This window comes from Alligator mississippiensis, chromosome 9, assembly GCF_030867095.1.
Source record: "Alligator mississippiensis isolate rAllMis1 chromosome 9, rAllMis1, whole genome shotgun sequence".
Lineage (NCBI taxonomy): Eukaryota > Metazoa > Chordata > Crocodylia > Alligatoridae > Alligator > Alligator mississippiensis.
The window spans coordinates 52,454,132-52,473,260 of NC_081832.1; the positions used below are offsets into that span (position 1 = coordinate 52,454,132).

Genomic DNA, 19,129 nt, shown 5'->3' on the forward strand with positions numbered 1-19,129 from the left:
ACGCATACCTGTCAGCAGTCAGAGGTTAAAGACAGACTCATTAACTTTTGGGAAAATGTTATTATTGGGCAACACCCATGGAAAAAAAAATATGCTCCTTGGAACATTTGCTAAGTGAGGGTCAGCAGGGAGGAAAGTAGCAATAAAAGCTGACATTTCTCACTGGCAACACTCTGTTTTGCTCAGCTTGTGCTGGCAGGCTCCTCTGCCTCTCCTCTGTCTGATGCTGATTCTACCTCAGATGGCAGGGAAAGCTCAGCAGTTGGTGGAATCGAAGAGGAATAACATGCAGGAGCTAAAACTGCTTGAAACAGCTTTAGCCACAGGATCCCTCCTTCCGTGATCATGGCTGTGACCTAGTGAAAGCAGGGTTACTTGGCAGGGCTGTCCATATCACTCCATTTTTATCTGTATGTACACTAAATAGACTGGCATGATGCCTCCTTCCAACTTGCTCATAAAGGTCAATTCAATGCCCTGGGAAAGTCCATGGTTAAAAGCTGCACATACTAAAATCCTGTAGAAGTATGCCATGAATAGCACTAATGGAAGTTCACCCATAATGGACCCACAATATCTGTCAACCCCTTTCTAAGCAGTAAGAGTGAAAGGGAGACAGAATGCTTGCTGTCAAGTTCTTTTTGTGGGGCACAGCTCTCAGAAGAGCAGAATATATGTTAGGCAAAACTCTTCCTTCTTCCTGGTCCTGAGGACATAAATAGGAAGGAAGGCCCCTCCATACTCTCTCACCCATGTACCCATGGAAGGACACTTTAAAATTAGGCCCTGGATTTTTTAGATTGTGGATCTCTAAGCTGTAATAAGACAGAGAATTTAGCTATACATTTTAACAACTGACTGCTGCATTAGAGACATTAGCAAATGTATTAAATCATAGTACTTTTACTGGCCATGTAAACAGCCTATCAAGGCCTTCCCCAGGCTTGTCTTTATTTCACTGCATGGCAAGCTGAATCATTGTTTTGTATCTCGTTGCTCTATTGATCTTTTGATTTACTGAATCTTCATGACTAATTGCTTTTATACAATGTTCTGCTGAAAATGTCACTCCTGCCCTAAAGCACCGTGGACAGATAAATGTGCAAGACATGGGCCAGATGGAGAAAGAAAACAGATGCAACTGTGCTCATTAGGAAGAAATTCACAGGCTTGTTCCCAAACAATGGACATGGATGTGCTTGGGATGGATGACATAGGTTGGATATATTAAGAAATAATCCAAATGACCACATAAAACCTAAGTGGAACATTAGGAAAAATTTGAAAGGTTGGCTGCCTCCTTATTTTTATGCTTCCCTAAGGTTTATAGTAGGACAGATTTGCAATAAAAATGACAAAAGACTGTCTAGATACAACAACCAAGAGGAAACCTTATGAGAAAGAATCTCCTTGTAGAATTTCTTGCTCAGTTTTGCAGACCTGAAACAAATACTTCTACTGAACCAAGCCTTCCATTCTGAACAACTTAGCCTTAACAGTTTTAATCAAATTAAATATTCAAAACCTATGGGATTTAAGAGGATTCAAAATCCAGATCTAGATTTGGACATTTTGATAAGAGTTCATCCCTGTGCCAAAATTTCCTAAGATCTATTAATTATTAACATGCACTAAGAAACATGTGTTCAGGGAAAACTTGTTTGCAAAGTGTTTTAAAATTAGTTCTTCATAAACATCCAACTGGTATATTATGCATTAAAATAACCACCCACCAGCCATCTGATATCCAAGTTGACAGCCAATCAAACAGAGTTTGCTTCAACATCTGAATGTACATGATTCAGTGTGGCATAATGCAAGTGGCAGAATACAGCATGATGCTAGACTTGTAATAAAAATAGACTGATGATAATTAATTGTAATTTGGGACTGGTGAGAACATCAAAAATGTGAAAATATCAATACTGTTTATGAAATGAGGAAACACTGCAGCTGCACAGCCATTCAAATTATTTCCCGCAAGTTAAGTCAGTCTGACTTTTAACTAAAAATATGAATGTGTTTTACTCATTCAGGAAGGAAAGATTTTTGCAGCTAAGATGCTGAGTTGGAAAGGGATGTAATATATTTGGTGCATTGCTTTGACTAAACATCCCTAATTGTAGTTCTATACACTTTTTCATGCTGTCACTTGGACTATTCTGCTGATGAGCAGCAGTATCAACATTTGCTTGGATCACTGTATAATCAAGGTATGCTTCCTTAATCTTTAAGATTTACAGTTTATATCCTATGTATTAGCTGCAATTTGCAGTTATCTATTCATTTCCTTTCTACCACTTAAAAGCCACTTCTGAAGGCGATGGATATTTAGTTACATAAATGAATCACAATTACACAATCTGGAAAAGTCCTGCTAGAAAATATAGTGAGTGCTTTTCTAACTTGCTTGTCTCTCAAGTCTGCATTTACGCCTTTGCGCTCTTCTCTAGAGTTCCATTCCCTATCCACAGGACTGCACAAAGCTGTTTCTAGATGGGTTTACAGCTACATCAGTTTGACTGACTCAACTAGGCATTTGGAATATTTGCCAAACAGTAATACTGAGAAGGTTAAATCTCAGCAGGGCTCTCAGACAGGAACTGCATCTTGTTGTCTCAGGTTAATCATGTACCTAATTTGCTGATTATTGACTTGTTCCCACAAAGGATTTTACTTAGCTTGACATATCAGCACCAATCAGTGATGAACTGTCAAGTGAACTTGTTCGCTGCTTTTACTGCTCAAGTCCTTAACTTGCAGTAACAAGGATTTTGAATTCCAACTTGAATACGTCATTGGTGTCAACTTCAAACTCCTTTCATTAATAAAGCAATAGTTTTCTCCTTTTTTGGAGTCAAAACAAAGAGTCTCTTCTCTAGTTCAGCTTTGTGACAAGCTGTTTTCTTGGTCCCTAAGATCCCCTCTCTCAGTAACAGGCTGGAATCCTTTAGTCTTCTGTATGAGGATGCAGGGCTTGTCTGTTGAATCATCCTGTTGACACATGCCAAGGGTCTAGACAAAAATAGGGTGTAATTTCTGCAGAGGATGCAGGTGAATTTTGTTAACTTCAACCAAGTTAAAGGAGGACTAAAAGGTGCTGACTAGAATTTGTCACTCCTGCCAATTATAACTCACTCTGCTCAAGGCAAAACTTGAAGACCACCTGGGAGTTTTGACTACTCCATTCCTAGGAGGGATAGGTTATTATGTACACATAATGCCATAGTTTGTGATTGCTGTTCATTCCATAGTGAAATTAAAGGTGGTGGTGATATCTCCAAAATCATGAAAGGTTTGGGACCTTGTAACTTAACAGACACTCTTTTGCGGGACTTAATTTAATTTTGATGCTCTTACAGTCAAGTTGTGGGCCTGAACTCTTCAGGGCCAAAAGCCAAGCTGTCTCAGAAAGGTATCCATGATCTCCATAACTCAGTCACCTTGGCCACCTCCCACGCTGCACAGATGTTTAGGAGTAGATAGCAACAGGGTAGCGATTCCTAAGACTCTCTTTACGTAGGCTAGGTTTTATATAGAACTTTGAAGCACTGAGTTTCTCACAAGCCATTTCAGAAGAGTATCACAAGTTGGGATGGAGGTTAAACAATCATAAAAACATTTCCTTCTGGACTGTGTAGATTCAGAGGCAATGGTATACAATGCTGTGGCATGATTCCGGCTCCTAATCAAGCTCACAGGTTGCAATAATAGCCAGGGAATGGCTATAGACCTAGCTCATACTTTACCTTCTGACTAAAACAGAGATTCCCACCTCTCTTAGCCTTTGTGAAGTTTCGTATGCAAAATCTATTTACTCAGGTTTTAGGGGATACGTGCATGCATGCATGCACGTGTGAATTTAATTCATGATACAGGTATCCTCATCAGAAATACCAAGCAGCTTCCAGGGTTGCAAAGATCATGCAATTTAACCACATATAACATCTTTGTAACTTGTATCTGCTGAAAAAAGTAACAAAAATTCTTTGCAAATTGGATGTGGAGAAATGTCAAATGGGGCATTCCCAAGAGGGATTTTAGAATTCTACGTTTGAAAGCAGAGATTCACAAGGCAAATTAAACTTTGACGTTATAAAAATATACATTGCTAACAAAGCCGAGCTTCAGCAGGAATGAGTGGAAGAACTTTCCAAAATAGGTTACTATGCTGCTTTTGTTTAGTCTCTACATTGTTATTAATATAACATAAAATATATTATTGCTTACTAAGGGTCTAATTGAAGGGTTTAACTAAGGGGAATCTTTCCATTGACTTATTGGACATTAGATGTGGCCATAATTGTCCACCATTTTCACTTGAACATTATTAGCTGGGTTAACTTAGAAACCTGCCATGTTCCAACTTTGCCAAGAGGTGTATATACACTTGCACTGTCTATTCTAGTTGAACATCCAAGCTACCTCACTGACTTCAGTGGAACTCAATGTACACCAGTATGGTAGCATCTGCATGAGACACTGACTGCCCAGTAGCTCATTACTACTGCACAGTAACGTCATGTGTCATGAAACGTGATATATTGATACTCTGTAGTAATAACGAGCTACTACACAGTCAGTGTCACCATAAAGCCATTCAGTGACGCTACTGTGCAGTAACTCTGGTTACTGCGCAGTTACTTAGTACTTGTATGTGCAAGTACTAAATGACTGTGCAGTAACAACTGTGCAGTCATCATCTTATGCTGATATGGCCTATGGGGGCAAAGTCAGGCCCTTTGTTAATCTAGTTTTGTATGATGACCATTTTAATTGCCTTCAGTACATTACTTTGAGATAGCTGCCTGCTACTACTCTTTCACCCTCCTTCACTGGTGTAATGCCAGTAAGTAAATAGGAATTATTCCTGAATCACACCAGGGTCACAGTATTTTCATTATTATTATTTAACATTGTGAATGGAGAAATACAGGCATTAATTTAAAAGGGGATGTTACAAGGGTTACAGGAAAGTGAATTTTAACTGCTCCTGTTAAAAAAGCCACAGTTCCTGTGATGGATTACATGCTTTATTGTAATATTTCTGTGTTAACATTGTTATAATATTGTATGACTTGGTTATCTCCTTAGCCTATGCATAGAAAAGAAGGGGTTGAATGCCAGGACTGGCAAGAGGAGACAAGATGCACCTTTAGCAGTAGCAAATTCTGCATGGCTTGTTGACATATCATGCCCAACACCCAGAAGGTGTCCAAGGGAGATAAGCATGACAATGCGAGAGCAATGGAAAAAGCATTTTGGCAGGTCTGGGATCTCTGGAGTCAGAAGAATTTGGGGGCGAGAGAGAGAAGGGAGAATCTCTGTGGGTGCTCTTGGCTGCGCAGGCTGGACAGAGAATCCAAAGGGGTTAAGAGAACCTCTGACTGGGCTGCCTTTGCCCTAATAAATGCCTTTATGGAAGAGACTCTGCTGTGCTGCCTGGAACTTTGGGTTGCACTTGGTCCCCACCCCAACAAAAGGTGAAGCTCCTCTCTCAGGGGTGAAACTGGAAGCTAGTTCCTTGAGTCAGGGCCATGGAAAACTGGGGAAGGCAAGAGACTGAAAGGCAAGGGTCTCAGAGTGGAAAGCTCTCAGAGACCAGACAAGGACTTGGTGGTCCCAAGCAAGTAAACCCTGGGAGGCCATGGAACAGTTTCACACAAGAGATGCCCCATTTATAAATCAAACTACATCCATGAGGCACAGAACCCAGGAAACTCACTTTAAAAATCAAAGTCACCCTCACATCAATTACTTTCCATTAGATCAGTAATATATTTAGCTTTTGACTTTTAAGCCTGCTAAGTATATTCATGCAGTACCTGGGCATGTGATGGTGGAAGTCCTCTTCTTATATAAACACCAAAAAGAGCATCCTTCCCTAAGGAAATGTTGAACTTGAGGAACTGTGGCTGGCTGATGTGGATCTGAGACCTCCAAAATACACCTGGTGGTACTTCCTGGGTGACTCTGCGTCCAACCTCTGCCTCCCCACTGTCTATGCTGCTGTTTCTAGTAACCCAAGGTCCTAGAAGAGAGAAATAAATATTAATTAGGTGATATTTTAATGGAATGACAGACGTTTTTAGCAATGCACACCATTTATGATGAACTGCTGAGGCAATATTACTTTTCAAAACAAACCTCTCGCTCTGTATAAGACTTCCCTTCATTTGCATTGATGCAATATCATTGCTTTCAATAGGCTTGTAAGAATTTGGCCCTGAGGTTTTAAAGCTATAAACTCATTCCCTAGGGTATCTGAAATCTTGCGTGCAGCTCTTCCTCTTTTTAATTCTATGATTGCTCTTTACTGATCAAATATAATAAGAGCAGAGTGCCAGTTAAGCACATACAAAGCTCCTTGTGCTCTTATTCAGCCATAACTTGAAGGTGACCAGGATATGAAAATGATTATGAAGACAAGTTAAAAGGGTAATTTCAGTCCAACATCACTGACTTTTATTAGTCATGTTTAATATCCTAACCCAGTCCAATAGTCCCTCTTCACAAACAAACAAAACATATAAAAACGTAAAGCCTGAATAAGGAGAGAGAACTGTTTGATAGCTCTAACTCTGCTCTAACTTCATTAGAAAGAGACATTGTTATAACTCAGGTATTAGCTTTTAAGCCCCATTTAACTTGGGTTCTGGTTACCTGGGTTCTTTCCCTTATGCAACCATGTATGATCAGGTAAAATACACTTGTTGACAGTCCCTAGACATGAATTACTGAAGACAGGAGGCACAACCTTTCTGGAAGCCTGTGTCTGGCTTTCTATGCCTGAAATCATTAGCCTACAAGAACACAATGCAGCGCACTTCTGGTCAGCAACATTTCAGCTAGAAGCTGCGGGCACTTGGTTTACTTTTCCGTCTACTTTGGCCTTTTTTCATGGCCTTTTTTGGTCTTAATCATGGGGAGGGAAGGGAGAGAATGTTAGTAACGCTGTTCATCTCAGGCATAAACTGATCTTTGATTTTGTGCATGATGAAGCTTGGTACACAGTGATGAATGTAGTCCAAGTTTTTAAAATACATCAAATAAGATCAGAGAACTACAAAGAACATCCATTATGCTCACAAACATCTAAGGCCACCTCCTAATGTCATCTTCACTACTAGCTAATGGGTATTTGAAATATAAAGTAATACCATATTTACTTGATTCCAAGATGAGTTGTTCCCTCCCCAATTCAACATGAAAAAGAAAAGCCCTTTGTCTTGGATTTGAGTACAAGGCAGTGGGGGCAGGAAGTTGCTGCATCTCCAAATCCAGATCAGGGCCAGAGTCAGAGCTGCAGCAGCTGCCTGCACCCAACTCCATCTACCCCTCACCCTGTTCCTTCTCACAGTCACAGCTCCAGGTCCAGGTCCATTCCTTCCTGGGCACCAAGCACATGCAAGCCCTGGACCCTGCCCACTCAGGCAGCTGTGGCAGCAGCGGCTCCAGATGCAGGACAACTGTGCCTGACTGGGCATGAGCCAGAGCTTGCATGTTTTTTGTGCCTGGGAAGGGAAGGAGCCAGCACCAGATCTATTCTTCACAGGAAGCATCTGGGGGCAGGGGCAGAAGTTGCAGGAGAGCAGAGGATGCTGCAGGGGAAATATTGCAGAGGTTGTGGAGAGCAGGCAGAGGACAGAGGTTGCAGTGGGGGGCAGAGGCTGCAGGGAGAACAAGTGGTGGGGTCCCCCTGTGCTTCTGTGCTGCTTTCCTCACTCTCCACAGCCCCTGCTCCCTACAGCCTCTGCCTCTCACTGCCTCTCTTCCTTGCTTGTCTTGTGGCTTTTCCATGACACTGGTGGGGGGAATTAATTTCAGCTGACCTCCGAATAATTAGATTCAATACATGGAAAAGCATAACAAATTTATAAATTTCCCATATACAGAATCTAATTATTGGTGGATCATCTGAAATTCGAAGCCATCTTGGATATGGCTAAATACAGTGATACTGTTCGTATCCACTAGAAGCATAGCTATTTTCTGCCCCAGTGTAAACATTACTTTCAAAAGAATGTATGTCTGGGAAGGATCCCTGTACACCAGTGAATGACTTTATGGACATAACAGGACATAACAGCATGGCATGTAACTGCATACAACTGTGGCAGGTAAGTACCAAAGCATCTACTCTGTTTTCATAACGTGTTACATATGCATTACAGCATGATTTAACTTTTAAACTCAGGATTACCTATCCTTCTGACACTAACATTTGCAGTTAAAGATATTACCTCTTAAAGATACTGCCATATGTACTCACATACCACACACTCCTTTCCCCCAAAATCAGCCCTCCAAAATTGGGCTTTTTGTCTTAAGCAGAGAAGCTGATTTGTATTCATTGGAATAGATGCATGAAGGAATAGAAGCATTGAGACACCAGAGCCAGCTCCTCTCTCAGGCAGCAAGGAGAAGAGATGAAGTCCAGTGTTAACCCTTTCATAGACACTAGTTGACAACAGTTTTTGACTGAGCAGGTGCCAATTTGAGAGCAGGTGTGAAAAGGTTAACACTGGACAGCTCTTCTGTTTGCTGTTCAAGAAAGAAGGTGGTAGCCAGCTTGCATCAATACCTCTCCCTGAAAAAGGCAGTTCTAGGCCATGCCTTGAAAAAAACATTTTTTCCCCTGCATTTCACTTTCCAAAAACTACATGCATCTCTTATTTGGGGGTGTGTGGTATGCAAGGAAATACAGTATATTCACACATTTTAAACTAACAAGGGAATACTTTGACTAAGAGGTGCTAATCTTTAACCAGGAGTTTAAATAAGCTGTGTCTGAATTTCTAGGTTAACAGGTCTTCAACAATAAGAGAAAAAGGAAAGGGAAGTGCAAGAATGTATGGGCTACAAATGGAACACAAAGAATTAATATAATGTTCAACAAGATACCCATGTAGTAGGCCTGTGTGAAGTGGCCAGTATTCACTTCGGATTCGGATTCAGCTGATTCAGAGGGACAGTGCTTCGAGTCTGAGATTTGAATCACTGTCCTGATTTGATTTGGCTGAACTGGATCCAAAGGTTTGGCGCCACTTTGGAGATTCAGTCATATATTAAACAGGCAGCAGTCCTCACCATACTGGACACAGCTGCCTCCAGCTGATAAGTCTGTTGTGGTAGGCAGAGGGGGGAGGGAAGGGGAATGGGGGAGCGAAGGCTTGGGGATGGGGCTCAGACAAACTGCCCAGCTGGGGTGGGGAGGCACAGGACTCAGGGAGGGGAACAGGGGGGCAGCGTGGGACACGGGTGTGGCAGTGCTGGGAGCGGGGGCTATGCCCTGTTGCTGCTTGCCCAGCTGGGGCAGGAAGGCGCGGGATGAGGGCACTGCCACCTCTTCCCTACCCAGGGTAGGGGGTGGGTGTGCGCTGCTGCCGCTTGCCCAGCCGAGGGGGTGGGGTGGGGGGCGTGGGATGAGGGCATGGCAGCACTGGGAGCGTGGGCTATGCCCTGCTGCTGTTTGCCCCCTTCTGCCCAGAGCAAGCTGTGCCTATATCACACCCTCCACCCCACCTCAGCTGGGCAAGTGACAGCAGGGCATAGCCCCTGCTTCCAGCACTGCTGCACCTGCATGCTGCACCCTCCCCACCCCACTCCCCTTCCTGGACCCCCCCCACCCCTACCCCCCCGGCTGGGCAGCTTGTCCCAGCCCCAATCCCTCCCTCCCCCCATGCCTATTCCCTCCCACCTCTGCCCACCACAACAAATTTACCAGCTGGAGGCAGCTGTGTGCAGTGTGGTGAGGACTGCTGCCTGTTTAGTCTATGGCTGAATCTCTGAAGCGGCGCTGAATCTTTTCCAAATTGATTCTGAGGCTTCTGATTCAATTTGGACCTTTTAATTGGTCTCCCGATTCGATTCGGATTTGGAGATTCGGCCACCAAATTGGGCCAAATCTCCTCTGAATCATATCAGTTACCAAAGCTTCACAAAGCCCTACCATGTAGCCATCCCTGAATGACACATCACCATAAGTATTCCTGATATAACAACAATTTTCACCTCCATAGTCTTTCAGCATAGGATCTCAAAGTGTACACATTAATGAATTAAGGTCTCATAGGACTGCAGTTCCATCAGCATCATTTTAATTATACATGTGAGAACACTAAATACAGAAATATTAAATAGTTTGTCCACTCTCACTCAAAATCAGTGGAAGAGAGAGGAAGTGAACCTAAAAGCTGAGGTCTTCCAGTGATCAGCTTTCAAAACTGGATTATACTTCTGTTTTAAGTTGCAGGGATAAAAGGTGATCTTCAAATTTCTGCAAATTGTATCTCCTGTAAATAGTCTACTGCAAACTGAATGCAGGTAGTTAAATGCTCTACTGAATCTGTTCCTCAAGTAGCCTCAAATTATTCAGTAACTTAACAGGCAGAAGCTTGTTTTTCACAAGCAGCCAAAATTAAAACTGAAAATAAAAATTTCCAAATGTCATTGCAAAAGCAGATGTGCTTAATAGGCAGTGCTTTAGTGCCCTTTCCAGGAAGTCCTTTAGGGCTAAGTACAGACATTCAAAAAGCCTAAGCCTGAATTAATTCAATCTTTGCAAGTTAGTCTGACCTGAGTAGCCTGAACTGATTTGCAAGTGAATAAACATTCACTTTTGATTCCAGAAATGCAGGCAAATGCCTGCAGTGACTCAGGCCAGAAGCCAAGGAGCGCTAGAGCAAACCCTCCCTTCCTTTCCACAGCGGCTGGGTGGGAGGAAGCTAAGCTTAGGGAGGGGGTGTGGCCAGGCCCCAGCAGACCTGAGTATGACTGTGGAGGGGTTTAAACCCCTACCCTGGCCTGCAGAGGTGCTGCAGCCTACACAGGGTGAGTGGCAGTGGTGGGGCTCAGAGGTGCGGCTATGGAGAATTTTGGGGTGGCCATAGTCTCCCAATTCTCCCCTCGCATGCAGGCTCCAGCAGCTCTACCCGCCCTACCAGCTCTACCACTCACCCCCCCCCAACAGGAAGAGGCTTGAGCCATGACAGGGACTGCTGCCCCATCTGGGTGGCAGGTTTGGGGGCATAGCCAGATGCTGGCCAGCATGGTCCCCTGAGGTGAAGGGGCAGGGATGGGGTTTATTCCCCCCCTCCCCTTGAGGGACCCCAGCTCGGGTCTGCCTGGCCGGGTTTGAGTGGCAGAGGCTGGGGCTGGCAGACCACAGCTGCAGTACCGCCGGTGGGAGAGGGGATGGAGGGGGAAATAAACCCCCTCCCTGCCCCCTTCACCATGCAGGCCAGCAGCTGGCGACACCTCTGCCCCTGCCACTGGAGCAGTGTGGGGGGGGGGGGCTGACAGAGGCTGCTGCACTCCATACTGCAGCTGGGGTCCATGCCAGTGGGATAGGGGAGGAACAGGGGGGATTAAACCCTCCTCCCTCCCCACATTTGCTTTAGGCTGCCAATGGGGCTGGCCATGCCTCCCTGCTGCTTGAGCAGCAGGGGGAGTGCCTGATAGGGGCTGCTCCACCCCAGACAGGCAGACCCTCGCTGGGATCCCAGGGGGAGAGGGAAGCGGGAGGAGAACAAGCTCCCTCCCTGCCCTCTTTGCCTCAAGGGGCCATGCCAGCCACAGGCTGGTCTTGCACCTGCCCCTGCTCTGGCTAGAAACTAGAGGGGAGGGGCCAGTCCTGCTCTCTGGAGCAGACTGCACAACCCAGCCCAGGGCTAAAGCATGCTGGGATGCCGGGAGACTCTGGTTTAACTAAAACCAGGAAACGGTCTGGGACAGAAGTTCCATAAACCAGTCTGACCCAGATCAGTTAGGTCTGATATTACATTCAACCAGGTTTATCTGAAATGAGTTTCGGACAGTTTGAAACTGGTTTATGTACACTGAATTTATGTTCTGTTACAGGTTTAAACCAGTTTTTGATCGCTTAAACTGGTTTATGTGAAACTTCTGTCCCTGGCCTAGAAGTTACATATTTTTAATTTGACCAAAACATGAGGAATGAGGATCAAGAGTCACATGAGCAGGACTGCGCAGCTTCCAAGTATTTTGATTCATCATGCAGTGTTAATTGCACAATTGTTTGCATTTTTTTCAGTCTGGAACTTTGCCTCAAGATACAAGTAATGATGCAAAAGCCACTGCAGCTGAAGGAAGACTGAGACTGATTTCAGTAGAGGTATGGGTGTCATTTACTTCTCACACCTTATGTTTGAAAACTATACATTCTATTATGGATGCTGGGTCTGGAACCCAGACAGGTGTCAGATTATGAGAGAATCCTGTGTTTCTTTTTGTTACCCCCAACACTCTTTTTCTTCTTCTTGCTCCCAGCAAGGAGACTATTACGTGGCTGTCTGTTCTCCTAAGAAAACATTTAGGAAATTACAGTTTTGGGTGGTTCATTAAACATCCTGAAACTAGATCTCCAGCCTTTTCAAAAGGCAGTATTCTATTGATCAGGTTTTAAGTATGGTCAGATTACATACCTCTATGGAGGAGTGCCCATATGAGTTGTTGCATATTTTGGTAATAGAGCTCTAACATTTCAAGCAATAAACAAGAAAGGTCACAGAAAATGACTCTAATCCTTATAGCCCATTACTTGCTAATCAGTTCTGAAAATGTCACTATGTTTCATCTAAAACTCAAAAATGGAAAAGTATACCACAAAACAAGCTATAAAAGTGAAGCCTTGTTAGACTATGTTTAAAATTTAACAGGAATGAAAATGATTTTCCACATACATCTGCTTAACAGATCATTCTGCATCACATATTTTTATCTACAGCAAATAAATTGAATTCCGAATATGACTTCAGCCATTACACCTAATTCCTATTTGCGACCAGAGTGGCTAGCTAGTTCAGTGCCCATTTGAACTACAAGATGACCACAATCTCTCCTGCAGATTACTACTTCACTGTCTATTAACATAGCGCACAGACACCACAATAAAAAATAGAAAACAATTATGCTTTTGAACCATCAATGACTTCTGCTAATAACATTTACTTACTAGTCTGCTAAGTCTATATGCCCTTAAGTTGTAACTTTGCAAATAAATTTAATTACTAGTACTAACAAAAGATAAACCTCCCACTGAGGCTCCAGTTCTAACACTTTTTGTTGAATTTAGTCTTAACCTTATTTTTATTTTTTTTTCTTTGGGAAATTGTGCTTTGCATTTCCAAGTGAAAAGAGTTCATTCTCAACATTTACTAGCACCAAAAACCCATCTGGTCAGCTGAAATGAGATAAAATTGTTAGATATCAAGACAGAAAAGGGAATGCTTTGGCCTCAGTGCTCCAGTAATTCTCCCCTATTGGAAAATTATTTTATTAATGGTAAACATAAAAAACAAGTCTCTTTTATTCAAAATTTTATTAAGACAAAAGGCTCTTCATTTTATTTCGTAGTAGAATTTGGCAGTTGTTAGCTTAAATGTTAGTGCATGTTCCACTCATTAGGCAAAAATACAATCTGCCTGTGGACTTGGGTGTGCTGAGTTCATGACAATCTCAACCCTCGTTATATCCGTACAATGAAGCTGCTCAGACAAGAGTGGCTTTTCTTTGAGAGTTTCAGGACAAAGGCTGAGGGACGGCCTTTTAGAATCACCACTTTTATTTGGCCCTGCCATGTGAAGTGACTCAGCTTCTTGCTGCAGACACACCTGCTGCACTGCCTCAGCTCTAAGCAGTGGCCAGGAGGAAGGAAGCTGTGTTATTCCTAAGGTCTCTACGCATTAGCAAGTTTTAAGAAGAGGTTAGACAAAGTTCTGAAGGGACTTTGTATAATTGACCCTCCCTTAGATCTAGGGGATGAGGTAGATGACCTCCTCGGTTCCTTCCACCCCTACAGTTGCTCTCTGCTCCCAGCCCACAGGGAGTGAACGGCTTACACAGGTCCTGGTGTTCTGCATCCCCAAACATGCCTAGTCCCATTTCTAGATTTAAAGATATAAGTCAACACTGCTACAGACAGCATGGTGTATTTTTAATGCCTTTAAATTGGTAATGCTGCAATAACTTTCATTTTAAAAATTGCTTTATTATTATAATAAGTTTTGTGTTTGCAAATTTAATGATCTTTCTCACAAAGGTTTGAGTCCAGCAAGTAACCAAAGCTTTTAAATCCCCAGAGATCATATATTATTGAATCCTGTTCCCCAAAAATAACTGCAGCAGGTGCAAGTAAATGATTAATATTTGTGCCTACTGAGCTACGTAAATATGAGATATTTGTGGGAAGGGAGTGCATTCTTCTCATTACTACTGATGCAAATAGATGTTAATTTCATAAAGGTGAAGCTGCTGCAATATGGCTTTTTCCTTTCAGTGCTGAATGAATAAAACTTGTGGTCAGGGCACAAAACTGGGAGGGAAGAGCTCTGGGTCCTACCCCTGGTTTTGCTGAAAGAATTCCTGCATGATTTTTGTTCCCACCTTTCTGTCTGTGAAACAGAACATTGCTTAATGGTTGGTTTTGTTTTCGTTTGTTTTCTGAAATGTTCTCTTCAGATCCTCAAATCAGCTTATGCTGAGGTCCATTTACTTTGTAATGGACACTTCCAAATCGGAGAAGAAGGGACACACAAGGGGCAAATCACTTGAAATTCTGTTTTGCCTTCAAGTGTAATAGTACCAGTAATTCTAATACTACTGCTTTGGACTTTTCTGGTTCCTTCTCAAATGGTGATTGAGACAAGCAAAGAAGTAATATTAGAAATACCCAAGGGAAAAACAGGGTTCCCATGTCCTTTTTGCCCCAAATTGGAAACATTCATTAGAAAGTAAATCTAGCTCCTGCAAAATATAACATGGAATACCGAGGGGGCAAAAGAAAGGTAGAAGTGCATCTTATAGATTAACTGAATCAGATGAATAAATCTCACAAGCTGTTCTCAGCGATGGTTCTACCAGTGTTTGCAGATGCCAGGAACAAAGGAAGTAATCCCCAGTGGAGGAAGGGGAAGGCAGGATGGGAGGGAGGGGTTGTTTGAGTAGGGGTGGGAGGGAACCAGGGAACTAAACATAGCCCCTGATCCTGGGGCATGGGGGAGAGAGCCAAACCTCCCAGAACCCACCAACCACCCCAAGGATGCTGCCTGCCCCCCAATCCCTCCACAGACGCTGCTGGCCTCCTCAATCCCCTGTGGACCCCACCTGCCCTCCACCCCCTGATCCCTCCAGTGGATTCTACTTGCCCCTTTCTATCCTCCCCGCAGACCTCATCTGCCCCCTGATTCCCACATGGACCCCCCCCAATCAATCCCCACCCCAGGAGTCTGCTTACCCTCTCTTAATCCCTCAATGCCACCCCACTAGTCCCCCCCCCCCGATCCCTACTTACCTTAAATCAGGTGGCCATTTTAAACTAGATCTAACCTTCCTGAATGTCTGTATCCAGCCCAAGAGGCAAAGGTGATTAGACTCCCAAACCTTTCAGTAAAGGATTAATCAGGTTTACTTTACATTTAGGACTCAAGTACAATTGGGTGTCACCCAGCCCCTGACTTTATATCCACTCTTTAAATCTTCAGTAGTTTATTTTGTACCAATGGCCCCACTCAGAAGCTGTCTCTTCTGCATGCTCTAGAGAATTTCTAAGTAAACTTTATAATTTTTTCATAATGTAACTTCTTTGGTCTTCACCCCTAATGCAGTAAGAGTGTGTTCCTCTTTGTGACTCACTCCTTTTCCTTCTTCTATTTTTAGATTATTTTCCATTTTGATGGACTGCTGCAGATCACATTCAAAGATCATCAAGTGCATTTAAATAAAGTTATGGACATGCCAAAACTGAAAGAAACTTGCAAGAAACTGAGAAGTAAGGCTGGCCAAAGAACTAAGACCATTGTGGACAAGTAAGCCCTAATGGCATGAATTAATGATGCTCCAGACTAATGGCTGTCTTGGAGCTTGTCTGTTTATCACAATCTCACAATTATTTCAACATATTTTAGTGTGATTTTCTTTTTTTATAAATCTTTATAAAGGGAGTTTTAAAAGCATATTTCTTCTTGCCCAGGGGAGCCATTCCAATCTCTCAGTCAAACATGTATTTAAGCACCTGTAAATATAAGCTTGTTATCGACTAAATAACACTTATCCATTTTTAAAGGTGTATTATTTACCCAGTTAAATTACTATTTTGCTATGTGCATTTTTAAAGTCTATTTTAATGCTCGCTGAAAGTGCCAATTTGACAGTCCTGAAGGCTGCAATATGGCAGCAGCAGTGCAAGCTTCATGAATCATCCCATTGGTGTGCCCCAGCCTTGAACTGGGGATCAATGTTGGTTTCTCACTTACCCAATTTTCCTCTTCACAAATTAGTATCTCTGCTAAAACTGAATCATTTACTTTGGTCATGTTTTAGTCAAGATACACCATGTTTTGCCAAGAAGGTTAATCTTATTAACTAGCTACTGTAGAAATATATTGTATGAGTTGGTCAAAATGCAGGTTAATATTGATTAAAAGTGAGCTATTAAGATGGGGTTGGGTCTGGTCTGAAAACACACGTGTAATTTAGACTTTCCTATTCCACACAGTAGTTGAGGGTTAGGACTGACCTACAGGCAACATTTGAGATTCTACAGCACTCTCTGCATACTCAAATAGGAAATAATTGTGATGTGAGGTAGATGATTTTACATTGCACACCTCTGAAAATGTTTGCTTTGGTACTACTACTGAAGCATGGGTCATTTAACTGGCAGAACATCAATTCTAAAAAATCTGTAATCATCTACCATACAAATCTGGTTGATTTGGACTTGCAGTAATTCCAGGCAATAAATATCACTGCAGATGGTGAAAGGATCTTCTCCTTTGCTGATCCTGCAGTTTGGAACACTTTTTTGGGGGTCTTTCCATCTCTCCAAGTCTCAACTCCACCTTCCCTCCCTATTCTTATGATTTACCTTCCTTTTCTTATTGCTACTTCTTTGTGTTTAAATGGTCAAGATTAGTTATTTGGTATTGGGTAGAGTTTGCAAGAAGGCCACTACCTAATATACAGGTGCACTGAACTGAGATTTATGCCACAAGGACTAAATGTAAAAACGAATATGATTTTGAATACTAGCTTTGCATTGTCCTAAGATGTAGCAGCCTTTGTCTCTTCTGAAAGGGGCAGAGTCCATTTTTAATTTGATTTAGAAATCTTTTTTCCCCCTCACAAGTCTTTCAGCGTAAGTATTAGTACAATGCAAATTTACATTCATATGAATTGTACCTCCAAGTACACCCAGACGTTAAATAAAACAGTGTGTGTCTACATGAGATGCTTTACCAAGCAGAAGACTAACTTACTGTGCGGCAGTGTCACCATCTTTATGTGCAGGCACTTAAATAAACTTCACAGTAAATTAGTCTATTGCATGGTTAATTTGCTACCTGCCTTAGTTACTGCACAAAGTTACTCCCAGTCAGTGCCACCACCAGGGGGGCAGCCTCAGGCTAGCCCCAGGGCCATGGGGCTCAGAGCTTCCCAGGGCTGGGCTGGCTCTTTGCCTGCCCCAGTCTGGCATTTAAAACTCTATGGTGACTCTGGGGTCTGCGCCACCTGCTGCCAGCCTCTGGCCACTGGATCCTGCAGCCTTGTTCCAGCCACAGCAGCCAGCACAGACCCTTGGTGCTAGCCTCCAGGCCAGTCCCACCGTGTGCCTGCCTGCCTGCCTTGTGTTATGCCCCTGTGCTGCAGGCACCTTCCCAAGTCTGGCAGCACCCAGATGCTCACCCACAACCCCTGAGGGCCATTGAGGGAATCATGCTGGCATCTTCCCTGATGCCACACGCTGCATCCTGGGGGCCCAACTGGCCCCAGGATGAAACCATAGACCTCATGGTACTGTGGGATGACACTGAGGTCCAGAGCCAGTTTGCCTAGGGTGGGTGCTCCAACGCCCACATCTATGACACTCTGGTGGGTGACATGCAGGAGTGCAGGTGCGACCAGACAGCGTACCAGTAATGCATAAAGGTCAAGGCCCTGCGTACGCAGTGGGTCCACATCACCAACCATAACCACTGGTTGGGAACTTCCCTCAGGACCATGCCATTTATGAGGCAGCTGGACTGCATCCTCACACCCCTGGACGCGGATAGAGCCATGCTGTGTTCTCCAACATGGGTGGCCTGCAAAAGTGTCCACAGTGGCAACAAGTCCAGAGTGGGAGAGGGACTCTTGAGGTGTCAGGAGCATGTCCCACCATGGGCTCTGCCCCTGGAGTTGTCCAGCAGCTCCAACAGCCCAGGCCAGCACCTGTCCTGCCAGCTCTGGATGCACAGCTCCACCCAGCAGGCCAGCAAGGGATGGCACCATCCACCCTGATGAGCTCCAGCTCCTCCCCAGAGGGCGCTCCTGCATGGCCAGCCAGGGGAGACACATTGCCCTCCTCAAGAGGATGCTGGAGGCTCAGGAGCAGGAGACCGCTATGGTGGCCAGGACAGTAGAGGCCATGGAGGAGGACCTCTGGGTGGCAGTCTTCTTCATCCTGTCCTAGCCCTGTCTACTCCCTGACAGTTGCCTGCTGCCAATCCCTAGGCCCCCAGTGGGCTTGGGCTGAGGTGCAGCAGTCTCCAGTAGCCAGTGTCTCCTGCCTGGGTTTCCTGCCAGCCGGCCCTCCAGCCTGGGCCGCCCCCCGCTGCTCTCCCAGGTTCTGTGCAGTCCCTGCCCAGACGCTGTCTGCAGTGGGGCCAGCACCATGCCCAGGCCCTGCTGGCCCTGGCCCCAGGCTGCATGAGCAGAAGCCAGCTGTGCTGGCAGAGCAGCAGCTGTCCTCACCCCAGCTAAGCCCCCTGACCACCTGCCACCCATGGTGGTGCAGCCAGAGGCCGTGGTGGTGAGCACGTGTCCCCTGGCTCCACCCTGTAGGGTGGTGCCTGACCCACTATGCCCTGCTGATGCTGATTGCCAAGGTGCCCCAAGTGCACCCAAGAACCTGGCACAGGGACACTGAGCTTCTGTAGTGTAGTGGGCAAGTCTGAGCTTCCTCACAGCACTTGCTGCCACCTGGAGGGGTATCCATGCCTATGCTATGCATTCCTACTCCCAACAGCTGAAGACAACATGTCAACCACCACTACATGTCAACCTCCACCCTACTGTCCCCTGCCCCAGGAGGGCACACAGAACAGAATGTACATAGACTACAGAGGGA

At 44.3% G+C, this 19,129-nt stretch overlaps 1 protein-coding gene across 11 annotated transcripts in view; it reads right to left on the minus strand.

Annotated features, from left to right (window-relative positions):
* Window positions 1–19,129, minus strand: part of TENM2 (teneurin transmembrane protein 2) — a 2,247,577-nt gene that overhangs the window by 164,457 nt on the left and 2,063,991 nt on the right. For all 11 annotated transcript variants that reach the window (XM_059733461.1, XM_059733468.1, XM_059733466.1 and 8 more), the window contains one exon: window positions 5,826–6,031. In XM_059733461.1, the coding sequence (XP_059589444.1) occupies window positions 5,826–6,031 (206 nt within the window). The remainder of the gene's footprint in view (window positions 1–5,825; window positions 6,032–19,129) is intronic.